This window comes from Vidua macroura, chromosome 5, assembly GCF_024509145.1.
Source record: "Vidua macroura isolate BioBank_ID:100142 chromosome 5, ASM2450914v1, whole genome shotgun sequence".
NCBI classification, from domain to species: Eukaryota; Metazoa; Chordata; class Aves; order Passeriformes; family Viduidae; genus Vidua; species Vidua macroura.
The window spans coordinates 39,717,132-39,732,707 of NC_071575.1; the positions used below are offsets into that span (position 1 = coordinate 39,717,132).

The following is a 15,576-nucleotide window of genomic DNA, read 5'->3' on the forward strand; positions in this document are numbered from 1 at the left end:
GGTTAAAACTAATATGAACCATGGAAGAGAAAGGTTAATACCTTTGATACCACGCTGCAATGCATGACAGTCATGTTGTAACCAGTGGCCTGCCACTGATGTTTATTACTATGTCACACTAGTTACAGTAAGGCTAATTGTACTGTAGAAGACAAACATTTTAAAAAATAAGTATAAAAACTTAAAGCATTGTCCCCGTATTTTTATAAAAACAAAATTAACATTTAAAATTACATTTAAAATGAGTGCTGAAAGATACAAATTAATAGATTTATTGAGCAAATAAAAATGCATATCTGAGCTAATTTTTCATACAAATAAGGCTCAGCCACATTGTATCTCTCATATTAACAGCATTGGGTTTTTCAAACTCAGCTAACGAGTTTTGGCAACACTGTTCTTTGCTGAATATTCCCATTGGCATCTGTCATCTGTGCCAAATTAGTCCTCAGTTTTGAAGCTGAGCTTGAAGTCGGAGGTAATTTGGAAATTGAAGTTATAGCACCAGTACTCTCTGAAATTCTCTTTGCTGAGGCCTTTTCCCCAGTCGGAGGTTTTGGCAACCGTCTCCTTAGCCAGGGATGCCGCAAAGCCTGGCTGGGTGTCATACGGACAGCGGGATCCCATTCTAAACACTGTTTTAAGAAGTCAAGGAAGAGGGGATCATCACACCCCTTTAATGCATTACCCCACTCTCTGCTCTCTGGTGGGCCACGCAGTTTTCCCCTCCGAGAGCGTCCACCATTAAGTACTACAGAGCCATCAGACAAGGTTGTGATGCTGCAATAGCGGGGATAACCCTTAGAGCTCACAAAGTTTTTCGCTCGCTTGGATGTATCTAAGAGTTTTGGAGAAGGCATGCCCAATAGTTCAATCATACAAGCCAGCTGATCTCCTTCATCTTCTCCGGGTAAAAGTGGATAACCGGTCAGAAGCTCTGCCAGGATACAGCCCAAGCTCCACATATCTATGGGCATCCCATAACGAGCACCAAGGATGACTTCAGGTGCACGATAAAACCGTGACTGAATGTAAGTGTAGACACGCTGATGCTCGTAACAACTTGAGCCAAAATCAATCACTTTAATACCACTTCTACCCTGTTGTTTCAACAGAATGTTCTCAGGTTTAAGGTCACAGTGAATTATTCTGTTTTTGTGCAAAGCATCCAAGCACTGTAAAATGGAGTGGGCAAACTTCCGAACCAAAGGTAGGCTGAAGCCCTGAAACTTGTTTTTCTTTATTAATTCATACAGGTTCATGCTCAGCAACTCAAATGTCATGCAGATATGGCTGCGGAATGTGAAGTTTTCCAACATGTGAATAACATTCATGTTGTTATCCTTATCTTGTTTCCGAAGGTGTTCCAGGATCTTAATTTCTTCCGCAGCTTGGCGGTGGAAACGTTTCTCATTTCTCACCATTTTTAGTGCCACATGCTGATGCATCTTGTGATCGTAGGCCTTCACCACCTGCCCAAAGCTTCCCTTCCCTATAACTTTCAGGACTTCATATCTGTATGCAATATGATCATGGGGCACTTGAATGTAAGACCCTTGGTCATCATCATACCCACAGTTGTTTGAACCACCAATCACACCTTGCCGCTTCTTTGCATTTGGACCCAAGAAGTATATTTCAGGGTAGCTAAAAATCTCATGATGCTCAAAAGCTGTTAATTTTTGCATGTATTGCTTCATTGCTTGCTCTGGTGTGATAACAGAGGCTTTCACCTTTCCTGTTCCATCTGTAGATTTTAAAGAGCTAGAGCTCCCTTGTCGCCTGTGGGCACTCTCTGTCTGTCTGTCCTGAACCACTGGCAATCCAGATTTGCCTAGTGTTGCAAGTCCATTTGGCTGCGTTGTCAGAACTGTTCTCTTGTTACTATTATCTTCAAAGAGCTGCTGAACCTGGATTTGTCCATGGCTACCAACATGTAGGTGCTCATTCATTGTGTGCTTACTGCTTCCAACCTAAAATTGAAAATAAATACATACCCAGTTAACAAGACAGACATGAACACCATGCTTCAACATTCACTCTGCAACCCTCCATTCTGCCTAAATCACCTCAAAATTAAGTGTCTTCTTGGATGTCAATTGTTTACAGAGAATCTAAAAAATACAGCACGTATACTGTGATACTGCTGGATGCTATTAAATTTACTGATTCTTGTTTCTCAAATGCTATTTTCATGACTCTCCAAAATGTCTACAACACGGCAATCACAAGTGTGCTACCATGAGAAGCTAACAATATTTCCAAGGAATATTCAAGGCAGCAGACCTGTAACATCAAGATGCATGCTTGAGGGACATCAGACTTCATGAAAAATAGTAACAGTTTTACAGATGCTGAATATAACATACAATGCCTGTAAGAACTTACATGGTTTATGCTCTCCTCACCTGTTCTCAGAAATCCAGATTTTAACTTGTTCGTAAATTTGCTGTGTATCAAAGGTTACAGATACATTTTTAAGCAATAAGGAATGTGCTGTGACATGCACAAAGAGGAAAAGAACCCACACATTTCTGAAGTACAAGAATGTAACTTACTGCTTGCAATTGAGACAGTCACAAGTCAGCAAAACATTCCGATCAATGAAGAATAAGCATATCCTACAGCACTTTCCCAAACCAGTCTAACAATAACTTTTAACCAAAATGAGATTTGGGGCCTTATGCAGACTTGAGTAGAGAGCAAATCTTTGCCTTAAGGAACATACAGTAACTTTATTCTATAGAAATGAAAAAAAAAAACATTGATAGATTTTAGAAATTAGATTTGTTCTTGACAGTATATACATGGGAATAAACAACAACATTCAGCATTTTCAAGCAAACAAACAGCAAAGTACTGGGATGTGAAAACAGCTATTGCTCCAAACCTGTTATTTTTAAGAAGAAACAAGAAACTTACAAGCACACCTGCCACTAAAATAGCTGTCTTTAGAATTTCTCATTTGCTCTCAAGTAGAGGATAATTAGTTTGTCTTCCGCCTGGTCTTACACAAATGTGGGAAGAACTCCCCTGCTGTCTCTCCAGCTGATTCACCAGTCTTAATATTTATGTCAAATTACTAACGAAAAGTTCACCGATACTGTCAGACAGATGATCAAGCCAGGGCTGAGAACACTTTTCATCTGAACTGTATTTTTTCTAGGCAGCTAAGGGTAACACATCCCTTGTTCACTTAAGGTTGCTGAAATGAAATCAGAAAATGACAGTTGTGTGCTGTGATATGAGGCAATGAAATCTGTGCTGCAACAGCAGAAGTGCTTCCTAATGAGAAAACCCAGACATGCAAGGCAGACTCGAGCATATTTTGTGCTTCTGTTAAGGCATCAGTCTGATATGGCAGAAGCATATTTTTTGTAAATTCAGTAACTTGTTCCCAAAGACTTGCCAGCTGGACACTAGCTTCACCTTTGAACAGTATATTGAAATTTGTAGCTCTGAAACTCACATAATGTAAGAACAACAGCTCGCGGGGACTGCTTCTGCCAAGTTGACTGCTCTTCTGATTCCATTTTGACTGATGTTCATTCATCATTGCTGTTTGATGTGTATGTTTGTTTGCAGAGAAATTTAGGCTCACGCTACCAAATCTGATCAATCTCATAGAAAGCATTACCACAAAATCACAATTCAGAGCAAAGACGCTTTTAACATTTAAGCACAATGAAGATATAAAGGAAATCAACAAAAACTCCCTTCCTTGTTTGATGTCTCAAAAGCACCAGAAATTAAATCATTAAGAGGACTTCTCATGCCTACAGGCAATTCCTTCAGGTCAAGTTTGAGGCACACTGCAGTAGCAGTTTCCTGAAGGTTGCACTGATCCTGTATATAAACAGCAGTTACTGCAAAGAAAAAAAATTGCCCCAAGAGCTGCTAAATAACCTATTTCAGAAGAACCAGATCTAGTTAGTAAGATGTGTCATAGGTTCAGCACATACAGCACTGGAGAGCTGTGCAAGAAAAGGCATAATGAAGCGTCAGAGTAAACATACAATTCCAAAGACTCAAGTTTGGAAACTCTAGGTACAAAAACTTATTCTCTGACACTAACTGAAGAAAAGCAGAACATATCTACACAAACCCAGAGTAGGCAATACTAATGTAAACAATGATGAAGAAAGAGTAATGCTGCAAAAGTAAATCTTTAAGAACTTTTTAACCCAAGCACTCATTGCCACAGCTCACATCTTGATTTTTTTTTCCCCCTCAAGTAACCTGTTTTCACAGTTAACTATTTTCCACTATTCCTAAGCACTGCTTGCTTCAATATATGTACTGAGAAGTTCTTCAGGGCTTGGAAAAAATCCCATATATTTATTCCACCTCAACATGGACTAAAATGTTATTTTTTCTAAAAGTGTGTTTGTGAACACATTTTAAAGTGCAAACCATGCAGCTCTGCTTCCTGCATCTTCAGATATCTTCATCGTTTTTCTTCTGGTTTTTCAAGCAGCAGAATGAAATCACCAGCATTATTCTAACTTCAACCCAAATCCTAAGTGACTGGTTTTGCCAGTTTCAGTCAGCTGTTTGGGAATGCAAATGCAGATGCAGACAGTAGCACTCGTTTTCTTTGTAGAAAATATCACATTATCACAGGCTCTATTCCAAAAGCTGCGCAGGAGAAGAGAGCCCACTTTTCTTTCAAAAAAGCCCAACAGGAGTTTTAGCGCAGACACAACGCATCACAAAGTCCATATCAAAAATGGACTTTCCTCATCCATTCCCAACCTGGATGAGGACTGGATTTGCACCAGTCCCTTTGCTCTGCCTATCTACTTCTGGCTACTTGGGTGTCTGAGATTGCACTGCTCACAAGCTCCACAGGCTTCACCTGTAACACTGTAAGTTCCTGAATCACAACTAATGGACTTGGCAAGCTACAAAAGACCACAGCCTTCTTAGTCCAGTACCAAACTCTTCTGAGTACGCAAAAGCTCCATCAGCCTTTCAACCGAAACCACAAGCCTGAGAGGTTTATAACATCTCCATTTTGCTTCTGCAGATGGACCCGTAAATTCCAGAACCAACATAACTGATCACCTGCATGCACTTATGAAGCTTACTGATTATATATTGTGATGTCTGTGCTCAAACCCATCCACACCTTCTAAGTTTTACATATTTTTGTAGCACACATAATCAAAAACCTACTGTTGTAAGTCTATAAAATATATTGAAATAACTGGTGAGCTTGAACCCATCTTCCTGAATCTTCTGAAACTATCAATTACATAACAGCAAATGTTACAATGCGGTGTTCCTTCTCTTTCTTAGTAGTTTCTCATAACTTCAAAATCACCATTAAGATCTTACTTTAACTTTGGTATGTTCATTTTATGGAAGTTGATGACTATGCCGAAAACACTCACCTAATCTTTGAAGTAGAAACACCAAAAAAACAAAAAAAAAACTACAGCCTAAACTATGATCAATAAATAAATTAAAAAGCAACAAAACTTTAATTTGAGGGTGGTATTATTTGGGTTTCTTTTGCCTTCACAAATGGATTTAGGAACAGAAGTAGAACCGTAACTTACTAAGGTTACAGACCTGTAACAACAGGGAAGTAGCATAAAAATAAATCCAGCCTGCTAACAAGGTGGCAAACCCATTTGCAATTCCTTTGCAGTAGTCTCACCCCTTGATCTGTTTCAAGACCTTTTACAAGACTACTTATAGGACTGAACCCCACAGAAGCATATACCTCTTCTCAACTTTATCCTCCAAATGCATCAAGATATTATGTAATTGTATCATATTTCATCTTTGTAACAGTCACTTCTTGTGATTATTAGCACCCTGTAAAACTATCCAAGACAGACACATGATTCAGCTATATCTTATTATTTTATTTGGAGCAAAATCACAGAAAAAAGATTTTGCTGTCAATCAAAATCTAAAAAGGTTTGTAAAATTAATCTTAATAATAGAGCAATCATGATGGCCCGCTGAAATACTGCACAGGAATCAGATGCCATTATCTGCTGTTACTTCGCACAAAGGAGGACAAAGGGAGAAACAGTGTTGTAAAGTAGAAACTTAATTAAAGAATAATTGTTACACTATATAGCCCTTTCTTCACAGTATTTCAGGGCATGCCAGTTTCAGCCCTACTGTGTCAAACACACAAGAGGCATATGGTATCTGGTGCAGCATGCTTCACTGCCTATTTTGTTGACTACAAAACAAAAGTCTGAGCAAATGTACAAAAGGTCATCTTTTTCCTTGATAAACTAATTCAGCAACATTCCTCCGTTCAGAACTAAAAATACTTGCTAATTAGTACACTGATAATAATACAGGATTATCCCTAATGGTTTTATCATGAGTATAGGTTTTATACACCAAAAAAGACTAAGTCTTTGTTGAGCTTGCGGCTCAATAAGTGTGGTAGAAGGAACACACCATTCAGATTTCTACTGTTGTTGTATCTGGTCCATATAAGCTTTTTTTTTGAAAAGTTAAACATAACTTCATATAGCAAATATTTTCACAGACTGTACTATGCCTCAAGAGTGATACTGATTCTTAAATTTTTTAATTCTGTTACGGGTGCAGTGAGTTTGAATACTTCTGGGACATGCTGCATTTATTACACATGATGAAACTCAGAAGGATAGCCAATGTACACTAAATTTAGCCCCTTGGGTTAGGTGAGCTATACAAATATGAGAGATGTGCTCAAAAGGACTGCAGTCCCTACAGCACCACAGTCACCGTCAGCTGGAACCCAAATTTCACAGCCGACCCCCATAGCCCTTGAAAGCTAAGATAGCCTCATATTCCCCCCAGATACAAATTTTAAATAGAAGAAGAAACACCTGAAGAAAACAAGATGTAGCAAAATCCAGGTCATGACTGCATAGCTATTTCCACTCAAATGTGACAGCATTTCTGTGGCAATTTAATACATGAAAGCACCACAATAAGAAGGTATTTGCTTTGGTTTTACCTGCTTTAAAGCAGATGACAACAGCAAAAACTGGCAGCATGTGATCTACCAGGTCTTTGTATTAACAGAGTCCAGGAATCTCTGTTCCATTATAAGTCAATTAAAAAAAATTAAATTTAAAGAAATCAAGACTAATACAGTGACTGATGCAAAAGTATATGGATAACCCTTCAAAGCTGGTGGCAAAAGAAAATAGGCTTGCTGCACAGAAGTCTTAGAAAGGGCTTGAGGTGGGAGGGCACTGAATCATGCATTGTAAATGGCTTGTTTCACAGTACTAGATAGGAGGATGAAAACATTTATACTGGTATACTGCAAGAGAAACAGAAACAGTGCAGAATGAAGGAATACATGCCAAGTAAGAAATAACAGAGATAGAGCTAGGCAGAAGACAGAGATGAGTCTGGAAGAGGGACTCACAGACAGGTTGGGATTTATACAAGCAGAGCAGCAGGCAAGCAAGATAATCTCTACTGCAGCATGTCAAATGGATGTTACAACACCATAATGAAATAGGAGAGAGTGAATGGAAAAAGGTTCCAATCATCACAGCAAGAACTTAAGGCTTCCAAAGAGAAAGCACTGACTTTGGAAAGGAAAATGAAGAGGACAAGAGGTTGGAAATAGGTTCATGTTTTCCACCACGAGGCAAAAAAGACAGCCAGGGATGGAAGCATGCACAAATAAGCCTAGGATGAAGGCACATTAAAAAAAAAAAAAAAAAAACCAACCACCTTTCCCTAGTAGAACACACAACCCCGCCTGCTTAACAACAAAGGCTGCTGTGCTTGCAAAGACTGCCACCAAAACCTCTGTCCCATTTTATGAAGCTTGTGTAAAACATCATCTTCTCCCCTTCTACCCATGCTATTTATAATCAACCAAACAATTAAATTTCACTTGACAGTAGGAGACCACAGTTTCAGCAGAGGCTGGATCACACAAGCAAGAAAATGACAAGTAGTTGACTTCTTCCCTGTCTGCATTAAAAGAAAAACCCTTCAGCTTAAACAAAACGTAACTTCTACCTCAGTTTCTCTCACAATTAGTATACATACTATGCACACTTATATATAAACACCAGCAGTTCACCCACTTAAGCACACCATACCTTCTGAAAGTCTGAAACACAAAAACAGAAATACTCTGTTTTTAGCTATTACAGAAGCTACATAGGTACAACAGAGATGAAAACAGGATAAGCAAATGGACAGAAGAAGGAAAATAATTTAAGAAAACTGAAAGGACCCATTTTAAACAGGTCTGATTGGAGGAAGTGGTGGGATACAAAACCAGTGGTTTCAATCTGTCAGTGTCAGCTGAGGTCAGTAGGCCTAAGTTTACAGAACAGATACTGCCACTATTTTTTTTTTTCAGGTTAAAATCGAGCATTCTGGTGTCATATCTGATCCTTACCACAAAAAGTTATGTTAGTGAACCACAAAATAACCACCTACAAAGGCAGTATGAGGCATTTCTGTAATAGCACTGAAGGCTAAAAAAAACACTGTAGAGTAGGCTCTTTCTCACAAAGGAAAGACAGTCTTCGAAACAGTCAGAATCTAGAGGGACATGATCCATACCCATAAAATGCTTGATCATTCCTGAGTGCTTCCATAAGTACACATATAAACATAAGCACACATACACAATCACATACTTGTAAAGATACTTGGAACACAGAAATGTAACACCTGAACACCCCTTGAATGATGCAGTCTTTTATAAAGACTGCATCTTCATGTATATACATATATATATACACACACACACACAGACACTATATACAATACATATACACAAAATCTTTGTGTAAGAATTCCAAAATTCTGTACTTCCAAAATAAGTAAGTAGTCACAGAAAAACAGCTGGATCACCATGCTTTCACAAATCCTAAATTAAGTCTGGGCTCTGTTACATGTAAGCTCTACCCTAAGTGCACTTGCATGATTGGTGCCCAGGCTGTTTGTACTATGTTCCTTCTTCTATGATTTTATTTAAACAAACCCCTAAGCTGTTGCCCCAACTCTAAAATCAAGCAGCACTTAACTGGTATACAAATGTGAAAAAAACTAGCCTTTTATACTAACAAAAAATTCAGACATGTACTCTAGCTACATAAATATACAATGAAGTTGATCTCAAGTATGCAGCTCCACCCTGAATTTGCGGAATATTCCTCACTCCTTTTGAGAATACCCTATATATATACACACACACTGATTTTTTATTTAAGACAATTCTTGCCATAAATGGATTTGAATAATATGTTTTACCCTTGAAGTTACATAGAAAGTCACTGAAACACTAATATCTAAATGCACAGTTTCACCTTCCACTAGCTCATAATCACATCACTATTTAAAGCTCTGCCATGTTTACAAAGATAGTATGTAAGCCTCCACGAAGAACTCATTAATTCTATGAAAAGTATGCCATCAATGCCTTTCAGGTCAGTATGAAATCTTTCAGAATTTAAAAGGAAATGTATGCAATAAAAATTTCAGATACTTAGTGTTAACATGACAGTGTATAGATCCCTCTCTCTACTCTGTCATGCCTTCAGGACAGAAGGCACTCTTACCCATATATAGTGGCATACTTGGGAAGTTTCATTCCTAGTAGATTAACTAGGAGTGGGAGATAATGTGCGATATCACAGAACCAGAAAATAACACTCTTTTCATGCCATCAGCGGTTATTTCTTTATAGGTAAACTACTGCAGCAATAAAGGCAGATTCATCCAATCATCGTCCCTGAGCACAGCGATAGCTATCTCTAGGGAAGACTGCAATCGGCCTGAGCTGATCAAACATATGAATGAGAGAGCAGCCTTCATTTTTCACCGCAGTTCATACGACATTTTAATCATAGTGACTAACCTCATCTCAAAAAATGTGTTCACCAGAACATCTCCTCTATGTGAGTGTGAAATATCGAATTTGTCTCTAAAAATGAGACACAAACCCAGTCTGAAGTGGGGGGGAAGGGGGGGGGGGAAGGGGGAGGGAGAAAGCAATGTGTGCAGTTACAGTGTCTCAGCCTCACAACAAGCATGCACATTTCATCGGAGCCCGCAGAAATCAACCAGACGTTGCTCCAGCACCATGCGCCTCGGGGGGCTCATGCGCGCTCGGTCCTGCCACTGGGGACACCCGGCGAGCAGCGCGGCGACACCCCGGGGTCAGATGCCCCTTCCCCGAACCCCGTCCACACCCTCCCCTACCCCGGCTCACCGTGTGGGAAGCGTTGCTGGCCCTGAGCGGCGGCAATGCGAGGGGCGACGGCGGGCCGGTCCCAGCTCCTGCCCGGGAGACCCCGGCTCCGGTGCCCGGGGAAGACGGCAGCGGGCGGCCGCTGTCCCCTGCCCTGCCTGCGGAGAGCAGAGGGGTGAGCGCGGCGGGCAGCTGCGGCCCCTCGGGCAGCGAGCCCTTCGGGGCGGCGGCGGCCCCAGCGCTCGGCCGGCACCGCCGCCCGTCTTGCTTCAGGCAGAAGCCATTAAAAGCTAATCGCCGCCGCGGCGCACACACGCACCGATCCGGCTAATAGCGCGGGCGGGCCGTCCTCGCCCGGCTAAACCCTTCATCTGAGATTAACCCGCCACCGGCAGGCGCCTAACCGGGCGAACGAGCCGGCTGTGCTCCGCAAACGCCTCGGGGCTGGACGGCTGCCCGCGCCTCCCGCCTCCCCCCGAGCCGTCTGGCCCGGCGAAATCCCGGCGCCGCCGGGGACCCGCCAGGAGTTCACAAGTCTGCCGTGGGAAGCGGCGGCGAGCACCGCTGCCCCTTGTCAAACATATGCTCCGGCACTCGCGGCGATCCCCAGTTCTCCTTGGGTCGTTTCCTTACGTGACTTCTCTCGGCCCCCCGCTCACCCCGCCCCGCTCCCCCGAGGCGAACTCGCCATCCCGCACAACAGCGGCTCGCCGGAGCCCAGCGCGCAGCCCCCGACGGCCCCCCGGACTCGGCTGCCGCGGGGGGAGGGCGGATCATTGTTCGACACACACGGCACCTCTGCGGCTGCGGCCGCTGGGCCCCTGAGCCCCCCCGCCTCCGTCCCCCTCCGCCGGGCCTCCGCAGCCCGGCCCAGCGGCAGTCGCGGCGGCCCTCGCTCGCTCTCCTTACCGGCTGGGTAGGCAGCACCAGCGGCGGCGCTAGCCGAGGGTTTTCTGGTTAACATGGCCGCTGGAGAGGAGGGAGAGGAAAAGGCATGTCAGGGTGGCTCTCCTCCGCTGCTCCTCGGCCTCTCCGGGCGGCGTCTGCCTCTCTTCTCCGATCAGCTACACCCAGACCCAGACACGTCCTGCGCTGCATCCCCCTGGCCCCGGGCCGGCCGGACAGACTCTCCAACGGCCCGCCGTCGCCTCCCGCCGCAGCAGCAGCAGCCGCGCCGCCGCCGCAGCCCCCGGCCCAAGCTCATCACCTTCCCCGCCCCCGCCCCGGTCGCCCCGGTCCCCTCGCACGGAGGAGGAGGCAGCAGCAGGCGGCCGGACAGGACCCTCCTCCTCGCGCGGCGGAGCGGGGACAAACAGCGCACAGGCTCGGCAGTCCCCGCCCCGTCGACCGCGTGCCCTCCTTCCGTCCCTCCCCGCCGCTCCCTCCTTTTCCCTACCGCTCCGCCGCCGCGGAGGCGGCGCGGCCCGCGGCTCCCCCTGGGTGCCGCACGTCCGCCCTCCCGCCCGCCCGCACAACGGCCGCTCCGCCCGCACAACGGCCCCGCCGCGCGGGCCCGGGGCGCGCCCGGCCGTTGGGCACCGCGGCCGCACAGCCATGTTGGCCTCGGGCAGGGCGGCGCGGGCGCGGCGACGGGCACGGGCACCGGCTCCGGCCGCCCGGCAGCCTCCGGCCTGGCAGCGCCCGTGTGCGCGAAGGGAAATCGGCGTGTGTGGGGGCAGAGAGCCGGGGGATAGCCAGCTCGTCAGGGCGGTGGGGACATCTCTGTCAGACCGGAAAGACAAAGGTGGCCCCGTGGGACGAGGAATAAATAACTTGAAACGCATAGTGTTTAAGTGAAAACTTTAAAAAAGGGGGAAAAAAAGCTTTTGGGACTGCCCTGGAGGCGTGTCTCAGCCTAGAATGAGAGTGCGAGGGGCGTTATTGGCCTTGTTTTCCAAACTGCACGATGTGCTTTGTGGAGTACAATGCTTTTGAATTCCTGGTTTGTCAGCTCGAACGTCATTACTGCCAAAAATAGAAGACTAAATATTTGCCCCGCTTGGAACAGCGTTGAAGCGAACTGTCCTACCTATGCTCAGCCCTTTTTGAAGTCCATGCAGACCTCGCAGGTTTTTCTTTTTGAAACAGCTGGTAGATGTATAGACAGACCTCCCTTCATCCCTGTCCACAGAAAAGACAGAAAAATTAATCTACCCTTTCCCTACGTCTAACAAAAAAAAAAAAAAAAAAAAAAAAAAAAAAAAAGAAAAACAACAACAAAAAACCCTAAATAAATCCATGCCTTTGCCTCTTCTAGTGCCATAGATACATGCGTAAGCAAAGACGTTTCCTGTACTGATACAAAGAAATAAACAATTTCCCTAACCCCTCCTGTCACATAGAGAAAACAATCATACCTTCTCTGTCCACACCCACCTAATCTTTTCCCTCCACTGTAGCTGAAAGAAAGCTTTGTCTTCCTCAATATCCCCCCCAGATGTCCACAGGCACTCCCAATGTCCCTTCCCATCGGCTGCCAGGTGTATAAATGGTATTTTTTGATCACTTTCTGTATTTTCTCATCATTTTCACAAGCAGTGCATGCACATCAAAGGTATCTGCATATCAAACACTCTGATAACATTAGTCTTCTGAGATACTTTAAATGTTTCAGGAATGGCAGACAGAAAAAAAAAAAAAAAAAAAAAAAACACCAAAAAAAGATACCTTCCTATTTAGTCCAGGGAGGGGTTCAGGAGAAGCTTGTTCATGCTCAGGCTAGATAAAAAAACTGGAATTGATACCAATTATCTTTTTGTAGGGCTTGCAGGAGTTCTTTATCTTCAATGATGTGTCTGTTCTGACTGTCAGTGTCGCAGATGGTTTCATGCATGTTCAAAGGTTACTTGCACTTACACACTGAGATAGGACAAAGCCCTCTAAATTGTCCTGTTTCAACCCTTTTCCAGTCGAGTACACCATCCACAGTATGCTTTCCACAGTTTATTCAATCACTCTTGGACTGCTATGAAGACTATGTAAAAAATGGAGCTAGTCTATCACATAGCAAATAGTATTTGAATTAACTCAGTGGGAGCATGTTACAGTGGTGCCTGTCCATCTATTCTCTTTCTAAGACTGTGTGCACTGTAAGCATTAGTCTTGAATCCTGTCAGTGGCCTTGGGCCTGCTTGGATGCCTTTCTTTCTCTGTCTCTTTCTCCATCTGCAGCCCATCCTGACATTTGCTGTCAAGGATAGTACCTGATGGAGTCTGAATTGCAGCTCAAGGGCAAGCCCATCTTGATTTTTTCTGAATGCAATGCAATAAACTTCAGTTTAAAAGCCCCTTTCATGCAGAATTTAGATTGATAAAGAGGAGGAACCTGGTAATATAATTGCAAAATACCATGGCTGCAAATAGCAATGCCTTTAACAGCTCTCTTTAAAATCATGGAGGCAGATACACAAAGAAAAGAAGAAAGCAAACCCTAAATACTCAAAGCAAAGGTTAATTATTTCATGGCCAAGCCTTACACTCAGAAATCTGAACTATTTCCTGTTGAGTGTCCACAAGACTTTCTTCTTTGTGATACTGCCATACAGAGCATATCAGCACTTTCCAGACCAGTGCTGCATAGGATGAGATCAACAGGCTTCAGTCCCCAGGACAGAAATAAGTGTTAGGCACCTGACAGTAGAAAGGGTACAGTGCTCAGAAATTAGAGAGTAAAATGAGTCAGGATTTTATTGATCCTTTTTCCTGCTCACTCAGCTTTTATTACCCAAAGGTTTGAACTAACTGTAATGATAGAAGATTAGTCTTCCCTTTCTTGCAAACAAATCCACTGAGTATTCATGAGTGACAGACTACTTAGAATCATAGAGTAGTGTAGGTTGGAAGGGACTTTTAAAGGCATCTAGTCCAACCCCCTGCAATGAGCAGGGACAGTTTCAACTAGATCAGGTTGCTCAGAGCCCTATCCAACCTGACCTTGAATGTTTTCAGGGATGGAGCATCCTCACATCTTTAGTGGTACCAACTGTGCCAGTGTTTCATCACCCTTGTAAAAGATTTCTTCCTCATATCTAGTCTAAATCTATCCCTGTTGAGTATAAAAATTGTACCCCTTGTCCTGTTGCAACAGGTCCTACCAAAAAGGTCATCCCCATCATTCTTAGAAGTCCCCTTTAAGTGTCAAAAGGCCACAATAAGGTTTCCCTGGAGCCTTTTTTTCTCCAGGCTGAACAGCCCTGCCTGTATCAGCCTGTCTTCACAGTGGAGGTGCTCCAATCCTCTGGTCATTTTTGTGGCCTTCCTCTGGACCCACTCTGACAGGTTCAACTGGTACTTGCAAGGGACTTGTAAGGTAGTGTCATCAAAGCAGTTGTTTTTAAGAGAAATATCTGATAATTTTATTTCCAGACAGGTATCCAAAGAGGCCTGTTGACTGGAAAGTGCTAGCTCAGTGGGACAAAGGCAGTAACTGGTTCTGTACCACAGTGGGCACCTAAGGAAGAAGGTGAAGGGGCAGTTGGAAGTGCTGGGGACAATCAGAAGGCTGCTTGCCACAGCTGTCTTGGAGAGGTTTAGGTTGGTCTGTTACAGACATCATCCTCCCATGATAAACTGCACCAAGTTCCAGTACAAAAACTAACAACTATTTGTTAAAAATAAAAAGTGGCAAAATCACAACCACTAAATGACAAAATTAAAATTCATTAAAAAAAAAAAAAAAAAAAAACAACGGGACCAGATAATTCTAGAATAAAACCTGCTAACTGTAATTCCTTGTCTTAAAGTGTTCCTGCCCACACAGAACATTAAAATGCATTATTAAAGATATTATTCTAGTAGTGTGGAGAGACACAGAGTGTGCTGTGTTTCTTGAGCCATTCAGTCAGGCCCTTGTGAGCAAGACACATATTAATTCTAAGCAGACTGTGAGGGGTTGCTGCGGTCTGTTTGTCAGGCTGCCTGGGGACCCAGTTCATATCTAGTTGCCTTGTTGGAGCACTGAACCTCCTTAGCAGCCCTGTGAGATCTCCCATGCCAGTCCACTTGCCTCTTCAGTGTAGATGGGTTAGGGTTTAATTAAATGGGCCTTTGGTATGTAGTTGTAGGGCAAGCAAGGCTGGCTGGTCAGTCACGAAGAATCTCTGCCACTGTGGTATTAGCAAATGCTTATGTGGTCAGGCATCAGGGAATTCCTGAGAAGCCATGCATGTCCAAAGCTGCGGTGATGACACTGTGGGGCTCCCACAGTGACAGGTGCAATGATTGCTCAGCACCTTGCTATGCTTTGTCCTTTCTCACCAGGCACAGCAAACTATTTTGGCGGTAGATAAATTACACTAGGTAAAGCAAACATGAGGCTGCTCAAGCATCAGGGGGTTGAAGGACATGGCACTTAGTGACATGGCTTAGTGATAGACTTGAAA

General features: G+C 43.8%; 1 protein-coding gene across 2 annotated transcripts; it reads right to left on the reverse strand.

Annotated features, from left to right (window-relative positions):
- Positions 1–256: 256 nt before the first annotated feature.
- Positions 257–11,619, reverse strand: DYRK2 (dual specificity tyrosine phosphorylation regulated kinase 2). 2 transcript variants are annotated; one of them, XM_053978008.1, is made up of 4 exons: positions 11,592–11,619; positions 11,105–11,164; positions 10,217–10,353; positions 257–1,973 (listed from the first exon to the last, which is right to left on the reverse strand). In XM_053978008.1, exons 2-4 carry the CDS (start codon positions 11,157–11,159, stop codon positions 372–374), a joined length of 1,794 nt encoding a protein of 597 aa, XP_053833983.1. In that variant the 5' UTR covers positions 11,160–11,164; positions 11,592–11,619; the 3' UTR covers positions 257–371. The 2 variants fall into 2 exon arrangements, with proteins under 2 accessions (XP_053833983.1, XP_053833984.1); XM_053978009.1 differs by lacking the exons at positions 10,217–10,353; positions 11,592–11,619 and having other exon boundaries at positions 11,105–11,364.
- Between the last annotated feature and the right edge of the window lie 3,957 nt (positions 11,620–15,576).